The 15133-nt window shown below is 40.8% G+C and overlaps 1 protein-coding gene across 2 annotated transcripts in view; it reads left to right on the forward strand.

Annotated features, from left to right (window-relative positions):
• Window positions 1-277: 277 nt before the first annotated feature.
• The window catches only part of PDK3 (pyruvate dehydrogenase kinase 3), a 57678-nt gene continuing 42822 nt past the window's right edge, over window positions 278-15133 (forward strand). Inside the window, exon 1 of one of the 2 annotated variants that reach the window (XM_062608053.1) lies at window positions 278-571. In XM_062608053.1, the coding sequence (XP_062464037.1) occupies window positions 466-571 (106 nt within the window). In that variant the 5' untranslated portion in view covers window positions 278-465. The remainder of the gene's footprint in view (window positions 572-15133) is intronic. The other variant, XM_062608052.1, reaches the window with a different exon arrangement.

The following is a 15133-nucleotide window of genomic DNA, read 5'->3' on the forward strand; positions in this document are numbered from 1 at the left end:
TGGCTCTACGTTTCTACGTGGGACACAAGTCCCACCGCTTCTGCACAACCCGACGCCCGACCGCCCACACCCTGTCGCCCACACCCTTCCCCTTGCTGCGCTGCGCCTGCGCACTAGGGTGCCCCGGCCGTTTGGAAGGGGTGGTGGGCGGGCGGCTCGCGACAGCCGCCCTCCCCCCGTTCTGCTCAGCTCCCTCCGCGGGCTTGCGCGTGCGCCGGGGAGTGCGTGCGTGCGGGAGCGCGCGCAGGCGGTGGAGGGCGGGGGGGGTGGGGTGTTTTCCTCCGCTCGCCCCTCCCACCGGGCCGGGCCGCAGAGCGCGACGGGCGCCGCTGGGCCGGCCGCTGCCCTAGGATGAGGAGGGGAGGCTGCGCTGGTGCCACAGCCCCCTAGTGCTGCTGCCGGGCAGGGAGACGAGAGGCGAGGAGCGGCGGCGGCACAGAGGAGCCGGGCGGGCCGTGCCGCGCCATGCGGCTGTGCGGGGCGCTGCTGAAGAGCCCCGTCCCCAAGCAGATCGAGTACTACTCCCGCTTCTCCCCCTCGCCTCTCTCCATCAAGCAGTTCCTCGACTTCGGTGAGTGGGGGGGGGCAGGCAGCAGCTGGGGGGGGGGGGGGTCGCCTGGCCCTCCCTCTCTCCTGCCGTGCAGGGGTGGCGAGGGCCCGGCCGGGCGAGTGGCGGAGGCCGGCGGATAGGCCTCGTTTCCTCGCCCCGCACCTGGCCGGCGGGGCCCGCTGCTGCGGTGGCCACTGGGTGCGCAGTCACGGTCGGGGGCGTTTTGGCCGCGGGAGGTCCCGACGGCTGGTGGGGCCGTGGTGTGCGCGGCTGAGATGGCAGCCATCCGTACCTGGTTCTCGGCACCCCGGGGTAAATACAGCCGCTGCGCTGTCTCGGCGTCCTGAAGTGAGGCGAGGCGCCGGGAGGCTTGCCTCTCCTTCCTTGGGTTATTCCCAGACGGGGTTTACCCTGGGCAAGAGGGTCGCAGTAAGGGCTTCTGACCTGAACTTCTATGGAGTTTAGCGGCTGAGGAGAGAGTAAGCTACAGATCCTGAATATTAAAATTTTAATCCATCGTGCAGAGATTAGTTTACCTAAACCTCGGGAGTGAGCTCTGACAGTACTTGTGTAGGAGACCCGTTCAAGGAAAGTTCATGTGCTTTAGGAAGTGTTGCTGATGAATAAACAGCATTTGTCATGTCAGAGGCACTGGACTGAAACCAGGAATGACTTGTTTTGCTCTTAAAAACTGACATTTTGATCTAAATAACAGTAAACCCATATCTGTGTCAGAGATTATTTGGCTCCTGCCCTGTGACACAAGAGTTGTTTAGATTTTACTCGCGTAGGAGTGTTACTTGTAGGGTAAATATAAAGGCTGTGGGTACACTGTGGAGCTAAATAGAGTGTTCATTACACTATTACACTAAAGGTACAGGACGACGAAAATGAGCCAGCACTGTTAAGCCAGAAGGTGATTAAAAATGGAAGCAATTGCACATTTATGGCAATGGTATTAGTGAAAGAATGCTGCAAGTGTAGAGAGCCAGTGCTGGGCTTGCTACTATGTCTTGGTGAGACAGGGCTTTCTACCATTTTTAAAAACATACCATACCTTGTCCTGTGTTACATTAAAAGGAGAATCTGACTAGAACCCACGCTTTCCTTATCTGGTCCCCACTCACATGAATGAGTTTGTTCTCTCTTTCTCACCCCCTCATTTGCTGCTGTACTTCCCATGCTCTGGCATTTGTACTCCTTATGCCATGTTTGTCTGTATTGGCAGAACGATAGCCTAATCTTTATTTTAGTCTTGGCAGTAAACAAATAATTTCACCATTTTCTGTTTGAAAGTTTGATTTGTAAATTGTTGCTGGGAAGTATTAATGTTTGTGTAGGTTTTTAGTTGTGACTAGAAGATTTCAGTCTTTGTTTTAATGACTTGGGTGTTCTGGCAAAACTTTGCTTTTTGGCAAGGCTTTCTACCATTCCAGGTTGCCTCTGCGTTACTACTTGCTTCTGGATGACTCCTGTGTGGCAGCCTTTTAATAATGCTGTTTGCTTTAGCATTGTAGTATCTGTTTTGTTTTGTGGTTTGAAATGTGTCTCGTGATTCTCCAGCAAGAAATAGTCTTATTTTATGATTTTAAGCCTGGTTTATGTTAGCGGGAATGAACATAGTAAGAATGCTATGTAACAGGCTGGCCAGCCCTGTTCTTTGGACATGCTCCAGTCTGTTGTCACTGGATGTTCCTATGGAATCTTGCGTGTATGTAGGCTATGTATTTAAGTGTAGCCATGTCTTAAGACTGGTAGGAAACTATATAGTTGTTGACATTTAAAATCTCTGAAGAAGAAAATGCCCATGATCTAGGCATCTTAAGATCACCAAGAGTTTCTAAGATTAGTAGTTCTATGTTGCACCAGCCTTACTAAAACTATCAGCTTGATCTTAATGAGCCTTACTGGCCTCTTGACATCTTGGGAAAACTCAAGCAGGGAGATTACAGCAGTTTAATCAAATAGATTAAAACCAGTGTAGTTATTTCACTTGTGTGATCCTGGGCATTGACTGCTTTGGGTAATTTCAAGTTCTGTTGGAGACTTCAGAGGCCTTGAGGAGAAATTGGCAACAAACCTTAAGATGTTGACACAGAAGTTTTACCACCTGAGGCTTAGGAAGCCTGGACTTTATGCACAGTGTCAGGGCTCTACATTACTTATACCTGAATTACCTGGAAAAGAATTTGCTAGTTGCACAGGACATGAGTATTCAAGAGAGCAAATGCACCAAGCATAATTAGCACAATACTTAAGGCGCAGTTCAGTTGTGTTTACCTAGCCTGAATGTTTGATGGGAAGAAGACTTTGTAGTCAGCTTATGGAGGCTGCCTAATGTCTCACTTATAAATGATATTTTTGTTGAGCTACCTAAACGTAGTGCTTGTGTTACAAAAACAACTATAAATTTTCAACAAATGTAAAACAGTATAAGCCCAAAGGAAATGTGAATAACTGTCTCATGGAAGTCTGATTTTTGTCTGATGTATGCTGCTTGTATTAAAAGAGGAATTTGCACTTACTGTAATTCAAAATTTATTTGGAGAAATATTATTTTTTTTTCCCTCATGTCTGACAATAATGTAACTACAGTATAGTCTTTGTCTTGTTTGTGTTTGTTGTTGTAGACTAAGCTGGCTTCTGAATTTTTGGCTCTTTGTAAAATCCTGGTGAGCAGAGGGAGAAAAACTGTTTCTTGGGGGCTGAGGAGTCTCTTCAAACATGATGGCACATGGCAAACATGACACACAGCTTAAACTTTTTTTTAATCACTAAGTGTAGGTTGTATGGAATACAGTTGTGTGCATAGTGCAGCTGTAGAGTATTAATGATGTTTGTTTTAAAACTGTCTCAGGTAGCTTAATTCAGGTAATTAAATCACTGTAAGAGACAGCTTGGCTGTCTGAGCTAACTCCTTGATACTAAAAACCTGTGAAACAAAACAGAAAGCAATGCCTAAAGGAGTGATTCTTAGTTGTTTTTTATAGCTGAGACCCATTTGTGTCTACAGACCATGTTCTGCTATATGTGATTTACTTTGTTGAGCTTGTAGCTATCTTTGTAGCTGCCATAACTATGTAAGAGGTTACTCGGTCATGGGTTTATGATGTCTGTCACAAAGTATGAGTGCTTAGATTATGTGCTGCTTTTTTCAGCGTGTTCATTTTCTCTTTGCACACTCTTCTTGAATACTGTTTGTTTCGTTTCTTTCTCACCAAGTGCATTTCCCAAGATTCTTGTGCAATCTCATTCCTTTGCAAAAGAATGACCTTTTTCTGTGTGTTTTAATATAAACAAGTTTTGACTTTGTTTAATGCTAGCATGTTCACTCCATGTTTTTCCAGGCCTCCATAATTATTCTGGTTTGGAAAGAATGAAAACCAACCAACTATATTCATCAGTGTATTTCCAAACTAGGCACTCTGGAAGTTATTTTGGTAGATTTCCTCTCCTAAGTGACCCAGTCTGATATAATTACTCAGATACCTTTTCTGAAATGCACTTGTAAGTAGAGATGTAGTTTAACATTCAGGTATATTAATCTTTGTATGCTTTGGGGGCTAGGCTGTTTGAGGGGAAAAAAATGTGCATACTGGAGATATGTATTGATACAGAATCTCAATTTAGATTGTTTCGGGGGTGACAGGAAAATACAGAGTACTCAGTAGTCTCTAACAGCAACTACATACATGGGTAATCAGTTGGTCATGTATACCTGAGGAAAGTAAACAGCCCATCAGACAGGTCTAGTTGAGGAGAGTGGAGTTTCTGTTGAGGAGTGTCCTAGCATTTAGAGGGGAAAAAAAAAGAAAAAAAGAAACATAAGCTCATTGTGCCCGCACTACCGCCTGCTTTGATAAGGCCTTAGGTGCGAGCCAAAACCTTTAGAGCCATGCTGATGCTGAACCCTGCCCTAGTTGGCAGGCTCTGTGCAACTACTTAGTTTGGGTCCTGTTGATGTACTTCACTTGACAGTGAAGATAGTAATGAATGTTTCATGAAATGAATGATTATATTGAAAAGGTTATATATAATTAAGTACAGATACAGATGCAGGTGAAATATAAGTTGTGTAATCCTTCGATCATGCATGAAAAAGTCATTTGAAGTTGTGCTAGTGCTGTATTGTGAATGTGTGCCAGTATACTATTCTCATGTATTACCCTCATTGCTGCTGCTCATCTGATGAAGTGCCTGAGACTCTTGCGAGTCTGAGGTTTGTTGTGTCAAAAACATGTACTGTGTACCTTTGGAGCTTGATTAGTACTGAAGCTATCTTGGCCAATTGTAGTTAACTATATTCTGGCCTTTCCTGTTTTAAGTCTCAAATATTTTGGATGAATTTTGTACCTGTGGGGTTAAACATTGCTTTTCTTAGCTCTTTGCACATATAGATGAAACTTAACAAAATGACACTTACCCTTCCTTATTTGTCATATGTTAGTGTTCATGTGCCACATAGTATGAGTTTGGACAAAGTATATACTTAAGATAGAAGATTGTGAATCATAGTGAATTTTTCTTGTGAAATGTGGGTTAGGAGATCCTGATTTCATAGGTTATAATCAAAATATATGTGGTAACTGCTACAGTTACTGGCATTGAAAAATATCATAAAGGTTGTAATTTGGTAATTTCACTGTACTGTGAACAGCTGAGCATGCAGTAGATAATCACAATGAGTGCATGCAGTTTGAGAACTCCTGTGTCCCGGGGCATAGCTGGAGGAAAACATGAGCAATGGATCCCTACCCGACTTATGTTTGAGTTATGTTATGAAATGATTTAGTTTGTGGTACCTGTCTTAAGGACTTGTAGGCCTCTTTCAGAACCAGTTCAAAGAATAAACCAAGTGTTGGCATTGCTGTTGATTGCTGTCAGTTGTACGTGCAGTGTTAGGTCAGGTTTCTGCAGGAGTGTTTACACTTCATGTTGTCTTGTCGGCAGCAGGCACATGTCAGCACTGGAACTGAAGATGTGCCATTGGAAAGGTAGCAGGTTACAATATGAACAGCAAGATGTGGGGGTAGGAAAGTAGAGATTGAAAGCAGTCTTATGTCTCCAAACGTAATTATTAGTTTTGTGATGCAAGATTACTATTATAAGACTTTTTTTTATACAAAAAGACACTGGAAGTTATGGGGGGGGGGTGTGTGTCCTTTTTTTATTTTATTTTTGAAACAGAATGTATATCTAAGGCACTTGCAGATTTTAGGGCTAAAAGATACTATTAAATAATTACTTACCCACAGCTACAGGTAATAAATGGTTTTTGTTTTTTTTTTTAATTGCTATTTTATTTTATTTATTGTACTGTGCATTGACCTTAAATGTTACGCTTGATTTAAATGCACCTTAAAAAAAGTTTTAGTGTGAATGTTAACCAGGAGTGTGCTGAGCACCGATTCAGATCAGAAAGATGGATGCTAGTTAGGCATTACTGTCTTTTATTTTCATCTGACTGGCTTCAGCTTCTAACCCGCAATTTTGTTAAGGTTGTCGTTGGTAGGTTGGGATCCTTTAATGTCTGGAATTTTTTTCACTGTGGAGTATTTTGTGTACATTGTGATGGAGTATTTTGTTTTGATTTTGTAAAGCTAAATGTGTTCCTTAGCTTAATAATGAGTTACTTTTAAGCCTTATGAAAATACTATGAAATTATCTTTTTTTTTGCTTTTCCAGGATTTCTAGTATTATTCTTAAAAAATGTCTGTTGGAGCTTTAAATAGAATCCCAGTAGAGTTTTGCCTAACACTGGGATAGAAGCATTTTACTACTCAGTTTTTACCTTGAAAGGCTAGCCTTTTTGCCACAGTGAAGGCTAGATGCGCAAGCAGGTTTGTCTGCCTGCTTTTGTTCTTGAATTATTTTGGGGTTATTGCTTTTCTGTATTCAGTCCTTCATTCTCTGGATTTGAGCATGGATAAAGTTTGCATTTCATAATATCAAAAATGTCTCTTTGAATGGGCTGTAGCACAGCAAGTAGCTGGAAGCCCCTGTTTGATGTAAATTGTAACAGGTTATAAGTAACAGTTGCACCTCTGCCAGAGTGTCAGGCAGTGGTATTCCAATACTGTACATAATATTGAATTTTATAAAGCCTAATATTGATTATTGTGGAGGTCTGGAAGAGTCATAACTTCAGCACTCACTATTGAGCTGATAAGACAGATATTTGTGTGTGTATAGTAGCATATAATATTAGATGATAGTGTATGTCACGTACAGAATTATCTGTATCAGTCACAGTACTCCAACTGGGGTTTCACAAGAGCAAAGTTGAGGGACAGGATCACCTCTTTCAACCTGTTGGTCACTCTCCTTTTGATGCAGCCCAGGATACAGTTGGCTTTCTGGGTTGCAGGCACACACTGCTGGCTCATGTTCAATTTCTTGTTGACTAACACCTCCAAGTCCTTCTCTGTAAGGCTGCTTTGAATCACTTCTCTGCCCAACCTGTAGCTGTGCCTGGGATTGACCTGACCCATATGCAAGACCTTGCACTTGGCTTGGTTGAACTTCATGAGGTTTGCATCGGCCCACCTCTCAAGCTTGTCAAGGTCCCTCTGGATGTCATTCCTTCCCTCCAGCATGTCAACCACATAACTTAGTGTCATTGGCAAACTTCTTAAGGGCGCACTCGATCCCACTATCCATGTCGCCTACGAAGATGATGAACAAGATTGGTCCTAAGCATTGGAAATTCTGCCTTAAGTAGGTGATTTAACTGGCCATTTCTTGCCTGTAAGAGTAGGCTAGTAGCCTGCAAGTGAGCATCTTCTGACTGTTTTGTTTCTCTAAACAGCAGAAAATTTCATGGTCTGTGTTCTCTTTGTCTTTGGACTGACCATAGGTGCTGCTGCAGCCCTCTGCTTTCAGGTACTCAGAAGGGGAGATGATGTTACATGTGTGCACGCTCATGCATTGTTTTCCTGAAGCTGTATATGGTGTTTAAGCAGACAGTTGAATGTTTGTTGGTGAAACAGGACAAGAACAGCAGGTCTGCATAAAGCAGTAAACAATGCTTTGCTTTTTCGCTTCCCGCTTCCCCCTCCCCCCCCCCCCCTTTTATCAGGTGACAGAAGTGATAGAGAATACAGCTTAACAGAAATGAGTGATAGAGAATACAGCTTAACAGAAATGGACTGATGGCAAAACCACTTTCTGGAAAGACAGAAAGGTTCTGTAGTTCTTGAAGATCTAAGGATGTTTTGGACACCTTCTTATTTCAGAAACTGGTAAAATAATTGCACTGTCTCCTTTGGACTAGATTTTGACAAAAAAGGAGGTGCTTGAAAATCTGGAACTTAATTAAATTTTGGTGAAAACGATCATGAATTGGTGGTATTCTTTCCTCTCAGGAATGGAAGAAATAACAGCTAGTGATTTTAAAGTACCATAACTTTCACAAACTAAGGAAATAGGTAGATAGGGTCTCTCCTGAGACATAAGGAATGTAAGATGACCTGTCAGTTTCTGATGCAGGCAAAAGAAAGTAGTAGACCAGTGTTAGGAATTACAGAAATACTGCTCATTAAAAAGGAATCGTATGGAAACTGGAAGCAAGGACATGTATGTCAGGGTGCAGTACAAATAACAACTGAGGTGAAAAGTCATGGGATAGAAAAGCAGAGAAAAAGATGCTGAGATAATTTATAGTAATTGGGGAGAATGTTGAATTGTAGCATTTACTTGATTAAAGTAATTATGTAAGGGTAAAGGCTGATGAATTCATCTTTGCTTTGATGGTCAGAAAAAGATAACTTGCATCCAGAAACTGAAAGGGTGTCACAGCTCTCCCTTGCCCCTGATTTTAGATAAGCTGAAATATGTCTAGATCCTCTTGGCTTAGTGGGTTTCAGTAGAAATAAGCCAGTGATGTGTTTTGTGACTACCTGAACACTCTTCTGCAAATGTAAGCAGCCTGGTACAGCCCAGCTGTTGCTTACAAGCTTCATGAAAATAACCTATGGTGATGGCCTCTGAGTTGTGGAAGTGGGAAAATACACTACCTGTGTGAAAAAGGAAGACTGAGTAAGTGGGGTTGACTGAAGTAGCTGAAAAATTACAGAACTAATAATGAAGTGATATACAGGTAAGCGCCAAGAGATAATAAGGTAGTAAACAATAAGTTGTGTTGGGGCACTCTGATTTCTAAGTTAACTTGGTGCTTGCTAAGGCAGTAGCAGTCGATGCTCTGCCTGGCTTTTCATGAAGTTTTGGTACAGCCCATGTGAAATTATTAATTAAAACGAACCACCAAAAACCCCCCAAACAAACAAAACTAAAAACCCACAAAAACCTTAAAACAACAAAAACAACAACAACAAAAAAACCCACCAAAAATCCAAAACCGCAACCCGAATCTCAAAAGAAAAAACCCGCACCCAAAAAACCACCACCCAACTGAACCATAAGAAGCTATGGAATAACTTTAAGATGAGCCCTCATGCAGGTGTTTGTTTCCCTCCTCCCACCCCACATTGGCCAGGGGAGAGAACAGGAGGGGCAAATGGGAAAAGACATGGGTCAAGATAAAGACAGTTTAATAATGAAGGAAAAAGGAAGAGAAACAAGTGGTGCAAAGGAAGTAACTTGTCTCCTCCCACCCAGCCTGTCTTAGTGCAGTGGCTGTCTTCTGAGACAGAACCACCTTTTTTTAAATTGCTGGGCATGACATTATGTAATGTGGAACATCTGTTCGTTCAGTTTAGGTCATCTGTCTCGGCTCTGTCCCCTCTCAGCCTCTAACCCACCCCCAAACCTATTTGCTGGGGTAAGGGCTGAATGCAGGAGAAAGAGAAGGCATTTGTGCTATGCAAGTAGTGTCCAGCAATAGCCAAAACCAGGGGCATGTCATCAACACTTACAGTTACAAATCCAAAGCACAGCACCCTCACAGCAGAACCTTATGGGTTGCCTTGGGGAAAGCTGACTTCATCCCAGCCAGACTTGTTAGACTCACTTTTGGACAGCACTTCATATATACTCTGTGTTTTACTAGCAGTCTTTGATCTTCACAGTACTGTTCTGTGGAGTGTGAGTAGTATTGCTCTGCTTCTCCAAGGCCCAACAATGTAATCTATAGGAGAATTAGGCATAGATTTAGGAATTGTATTATTTAATTCCATAGTTACTATATTACGGCAGTTTTTCTTGATGCCAGTTCTCCTTAATATATTAGTGTTTTTGAAATCCATTTTTCTCCCCAGAATTGTTTAAATGATTTACAGGCTGCTACTTATCCTTCTTAAAATATGTGTATGATTTTGTGTGTGTTCCTGGAGTCAGTTAAATGTAATTTTTCTTAGAGTAGTAGGTTGAAAGGACAGATTAGAGCACTGAACTGGGACTGAGATAAACAATTCTTCTCCTTTTTCTGATGCTTTGTGTTTTGTGAGAGACTATTACATTGAGCATTTTTCCGCTGATCTTTTCTAAGCAAATGTGTAATTGTGTCTTTGCCCTGTTTAAATAATTTTCTTTGCCTGGGAAGAGGCTGCTGTTACTCTATGTGTATATATGTCTGTGTGTGTAAAACAAAATCACATTATTCTGGAGTCAATGTAAAATAAGTAATGTGGGATTTATAATACTTTCACTGACTTAATTCCATCAAATGGTATGCTTGTGTAAATTTTAGTCAATATTTTTCAGAATTACGTTGAAGACTGTGTAAAAGAAGAAAGAGGCAAAGTTAAAAATTACTTCTAGCTAAAAAATAATTTAGAATTTACTTTGTCTTTATGCTTAAAAATTTGCATGGACTGCATAAATACATTTGAACCCTGGTAACTAGCAGTGGCATAGAGGAATCCTCTCATCATCTGTTTTTTTGCAATGTGGTTTGTTAATCATCAAAAGCATTTTGTAACAGGATGTTTTAACAGTCTAACACCTTTCAGCTCACTGAGACTGAAGGGAAACTGAACCATGTGGCATTGGCAGTATTTTATGTAATGGGTATTAACTTATGAGTGTTTGCTCATAAACATTAGTTTTATCTATTATGGAGATTTGGAATAACTGTGGCATGTTGATAGGAACTAAAGGATAAAACAGAGATTCATATTTTTCTGGAACAGTTAGTGGGGAATTACGGAAGTTTTCCATAAAGGTTAGGGAGGAAGCTGGCAAATCTGTGAGAACTTAGGAAGAGTGTTAAAAATTTGGAATATCTAACTATAACCTTTGGTGTAAAATAGGTCTTCACCATTTACAGGAGGAAAGGGTGATTATAAGCTCAAAGGAGCAAAAATCATTTTTTTTTTGGTCAGTTTATTGTAACAGAATCTGATCAGAGAGCAGTAAATGGGGAATAAGTTTCTTTGGCTTGATGTTTTAATTTTTAAGCCTTATCTACATTAAAAAAAAAAAAACCACAGCCCAAACCCTTAAAATTTTGTTTTTAAATTTTGGTTTCAGTGGAACAAAACTAAATTTCTCCTGTTTGAAAGCTATAGATCCCCTTCGCAGTGTGACTAGGGTTGATGTGTGTATAGTATGTACACCTTTTCACTGCTCTTGGACTATTACCTGCTTAGGTCTCAGGAGTGTTAGCAGAAGGGGAACTGAGGTACTCTGAAGAGCCACTTTTTTTAGAGGCTCCTTGTGCTTGGTAAGGGAGGGAGGTTTTGGGTTGCACATACAGGTCTAGGATCCATGATCCAGGCCATGGTTTCTTCTAAGAACAATTTGGGTTTTTGCTTGTCATGTACTGTGAGGAGTGCCTGTGATACAGCAAGACAAGGCTCAGCTGCTGGAATGATTCATCTGACTTTCAGCCTACTCTGAAATTGCCCCAGGGAAAAACAACCTTTGGCTGATGTGTCTGAAAAATAATACAGCCTGTGGGTAATTGCTTGAGCATCTCTGCATTAAACTTTATTGATCCCTTTGACTACTCTACTTGGCAAATGCTATAAAATAAGTCAAAATTTTATTTCATTAGAACAGAGTGGTAGTAAGTACAAACATTAGTTTTAAATCAGGGAAGCTTATTTTAAAAATGCATGCTTTGAGTTTTACATAATGTGTGATACTGATTTACAGCTTTTACATGTGGTTGCCTGATAATCCATTCCTCTTGAGACAGAAGCACATCTTCCTTTGAGCCTTTTTAATATGACAGGAAAGTTGTGGCTTTAAGAGTTACAATTAATGAGTGTACTTTGACTAAGACTTTCAGAGATCTGCAGTGGATTGTGCATCTGTTAATTCTTTCTGTTTGTCTGTTCCAGTTCAACAGTAAGTTAAGCTGTTTCCCAGCACAAGTCTCTTTCATTCGGAGGACCATTTACTTGAAACGTGTTTACTGGAGTTCACAAGTTATATGTCATAACTTATTATTTCTACATTATTATTACATTAGTGTACAGCTAATATAAAAATAAATGTAATGGTTTTGTCCATGTTGAGATAATGGCAACTATTTGACATTTTGCCCTTAACCTGCATTTACATTAAGATGCAAACTGACTTTCTCTTGGCTCTAGTATTCATCTATATAGCTATAGTAATTAATACACAGAAGATACAAACTGACACAGAGATTTTTGGAAATAACTGGAGGTAAGTATAGTTTTTTCTGTATGCAAATTGAAGAGTAGTTATACCTGCTTATTTTGAATTCAAGTTGACGTCTGGACCTTTGTGAATGTGATTTGGACTGGTTATTTAGAGGACTAAATAGAGGCTTCTGATTAGTGAATAGTATCCTAAAATTTTCCTTTGGAATAGAAAGAAAGTGCTTCAGTTGGCCTGGCTGACAGAGCTTGAATCTGTTAGCTAAATTGCATGAATCAGAAATGGTTTATTAAGGTCAACTGTTTCTGTACTTCAACTCTGGTAACTTACCTGTATGCTGTGTTTCCAGCATGACTATTGGAAACTTTAGCTGGAACGTGAATTAGCGTGTGAGTTTAGTAGTTTGGATTGTGCTTAGCAATGCAGTGGCACAGAGTAGAAATCAGTGGTTGTACAGTGTTAACTAAATTCTCAATTATGAACACAAATAGTTTAGATTGAGAAGACTTGAGTACTTCTATCAGTGTGCTTTTCCCTTAGGCTGCAAAGGGGCAACTAGTAATGGGAACTGGACTGAAGAACAGAAGTTACATGGGAAAGCTTACTTGCAGACTTTAATTCCTCTGGATTTAGCTGCTTTTCTAGCAGTAGTTGTTGAGCAAAACTTAATTGTTCAGACTTCGTAAGTGGTATGTGTATTATAGTTCAGTAAGATGGAGAAACATTGTCATTAATTCTTCAAGTTTAATTTTCTTGAAACTTCAGAGTTTTTCGAGTTTACTTAATGACATAAAAGTCAGTCTCTTACTATGCCAGTGATATGTGCCAAGTGAAAGCATGTCCTTAAAAAAGGGCACAATATAAAAATTGCAGTTGTTGGTGGAAGTATCGTTAGAGAGCAGTGATGGAACTTGGACTGAAGCTTAGGTCTGCGATGTGTAGAAAACAGGTTAAGTGCCTCAGGTTAGTGTGGGCCCTGATGTGGCCGTCTGCTGGCTACCTATGTTGGAACAGCTGTGCAGGCTGTCATTGCGATCCTGTAGCACGACGTGGTAGGTTGGAAAAGGGAAAGCAGTTTCAGTGTGCAGCTTTCTTAGAGGCAGCTCTGTGGTCTAGAGAGCTAGGGTCACAGGAGTCAGCATCTGCAGTTACGTTGTGTGTGTTCCTTTTCCTTCCATTGGATTTTACAAAGACCTCTCTTTACCTAACAAACAAACAAACTAGCCCTGTATGCTTTTTGTGGGATTGGTGTTTTTAGTTGTTGGTGAGATAAATACCTAGAGAATATGCTGAAAATGTCTTTATTTCTGTGGGGAATAGGACTGGTTTTGGAGTTGAGGTTAGTTTGTCTTTTTGGGTGTTGTTTTGGTTTTTTTGTAGCCACATTTATTGGGGCAGTGCCATTTAACGTGCAGCCTATGCTCCTGAAATGGTGTATAGTCAGTGGAATTAATTGATCCTTGAGTTCTGTTTACCTAGCTTTAGCAGCAAGTTACTAGTTTTAGCCTTCGCTCAGTTTGCTCTGATACCTTCATCTTTCTGTGTATTTTTTTGAAGATCACCCTATCCTTCTGCTCCACTTTTTTTTTTTCCCTCCATTTTATTTGCTAGCATGGGAGATGACAAGTGTTCTGGAAGCTCAAGAAGAGAGTAGATATGGTCTGTCACTTCTGCCTTTCTGTCTTCCTGTATTCTGTCTAGATAAAAGCAGCAGTAGTAGTAGTTGCACAGGGATAGGAGGTGAGATGCTTCTGATCCTGTAGTTGTGTGGGGTTTTCTGTTTTTGTTTGTTTGGTTGATTGGTTGTTTGTTGTTGTTTTTTTTAAGGAATTTTGCATAGAGTCCCTCCTCTCAACAACAGGTAGAACTTTGCTGCTTTTGAGTCTTAAAGTACTGTGGTATCTAATGTCTCAGGTCAGTGTTAACTACATACTTAATAGAGAGAACTAGAGCTCTGGGTGCAGTGAAAAGACTAAAATAATCACTTAGCTTCTTATTTTCCTGTCTCCTCTGACAGGTAAGTGTTAAACTACTGATGCTTTTATGATGTTACTCTGGCAGTCCAGTACCTGCTAGGGATGTGACAGCCATGTTAGGTTTTTGAAGCAGATGACTTTGATCATTGTCTGTGAAGGACTGCTACTGTAGTCTGTTCTCAGGGGTATTTCACAAATGTGAGAATCTGGCAGCTGAACTGAGAGCATTTGATGATCTTCTAGAGGAAGCAGAGTTCATGGTGCCATGCTGAGTTTCTGCCCTTTTCTGCAGCAAAGTTGAGGTTTGTGTACAGCTTTTTTTTATGGAACTAATCCTTCTGTAATCTGAATCTTGGACAGCATATTGCTCTTGCAATTTGTAGAATTTGCCAGGATTGAATTGGGGTCTGCTGCATGTGTGTGGATAGCCACTACATTGTTTGTGCCTCTTGTTGCACAATCCAGAACAGTTTAGGTCCAGCTTTGCAACAGTTGTCCAATTCCTTCACTGCGATGGAAGGAACTGAAAAGAGGGAACATTGTGGTAAATGTTCACTTCTTCCAATTGAAAATGTGTGGGGTTTGGTTTGTTGGGTTTTTTGTTTTGTTGGTTTTGTTTTTTTTTTTTTCCTCCCCTACATGCTACAGGCATATGATCCCTAGAGCCTGAATGGGCCTTTTTATCAGTGTTAGATTTGTTCTCCATCTCTTAGCCCTATTGGGTAAAAGGTAAAAGAGAAAAGCAGGGAAGATATGAGCAGATATCAAGAGTTGAATCCCGGAGAGGGGGAAAATAGATTAGTAGAGAAAACTGTCTGGAGGTAAAACTGCTTCCTGAATTTCCTTTGGATTGAAGGTCCACCAGTGATGATGATGTATAATCCTGAAATCCAGATCACTGCTTAGATCCTTGTTTGACTGATCTGTTTTCTCATTTTATGTTGAAGGCTGTATCTGTTGTCAGTCTGTTACATAGACTTGTACTTAAACAAGAATCTCAGGATTGGCATCACAGTCTCTCTTTGGTGCTAGTTTTGAGCTGAAGATTTGAAAGTAGCAGAGAGGCAGATATGAATTT

Source organism: Pezoporus occidentalis, unplaced genomic scaffold (assembly GCF_034315485.1).
Source record: "Pezoporus occidentalis ecotype Australia unplaced genomic scaffold, CSIRO_AGI_Poc_V1 ctg129, whole genome shotgun sequence".
NCBI classification, from domain to species: domain Eukaryota; kingdom Metazoa; phylum Chordata; class Aves; order Psittaciformes; family Psittacidae; genus Pezoporus; species Pezoporus occidentalis.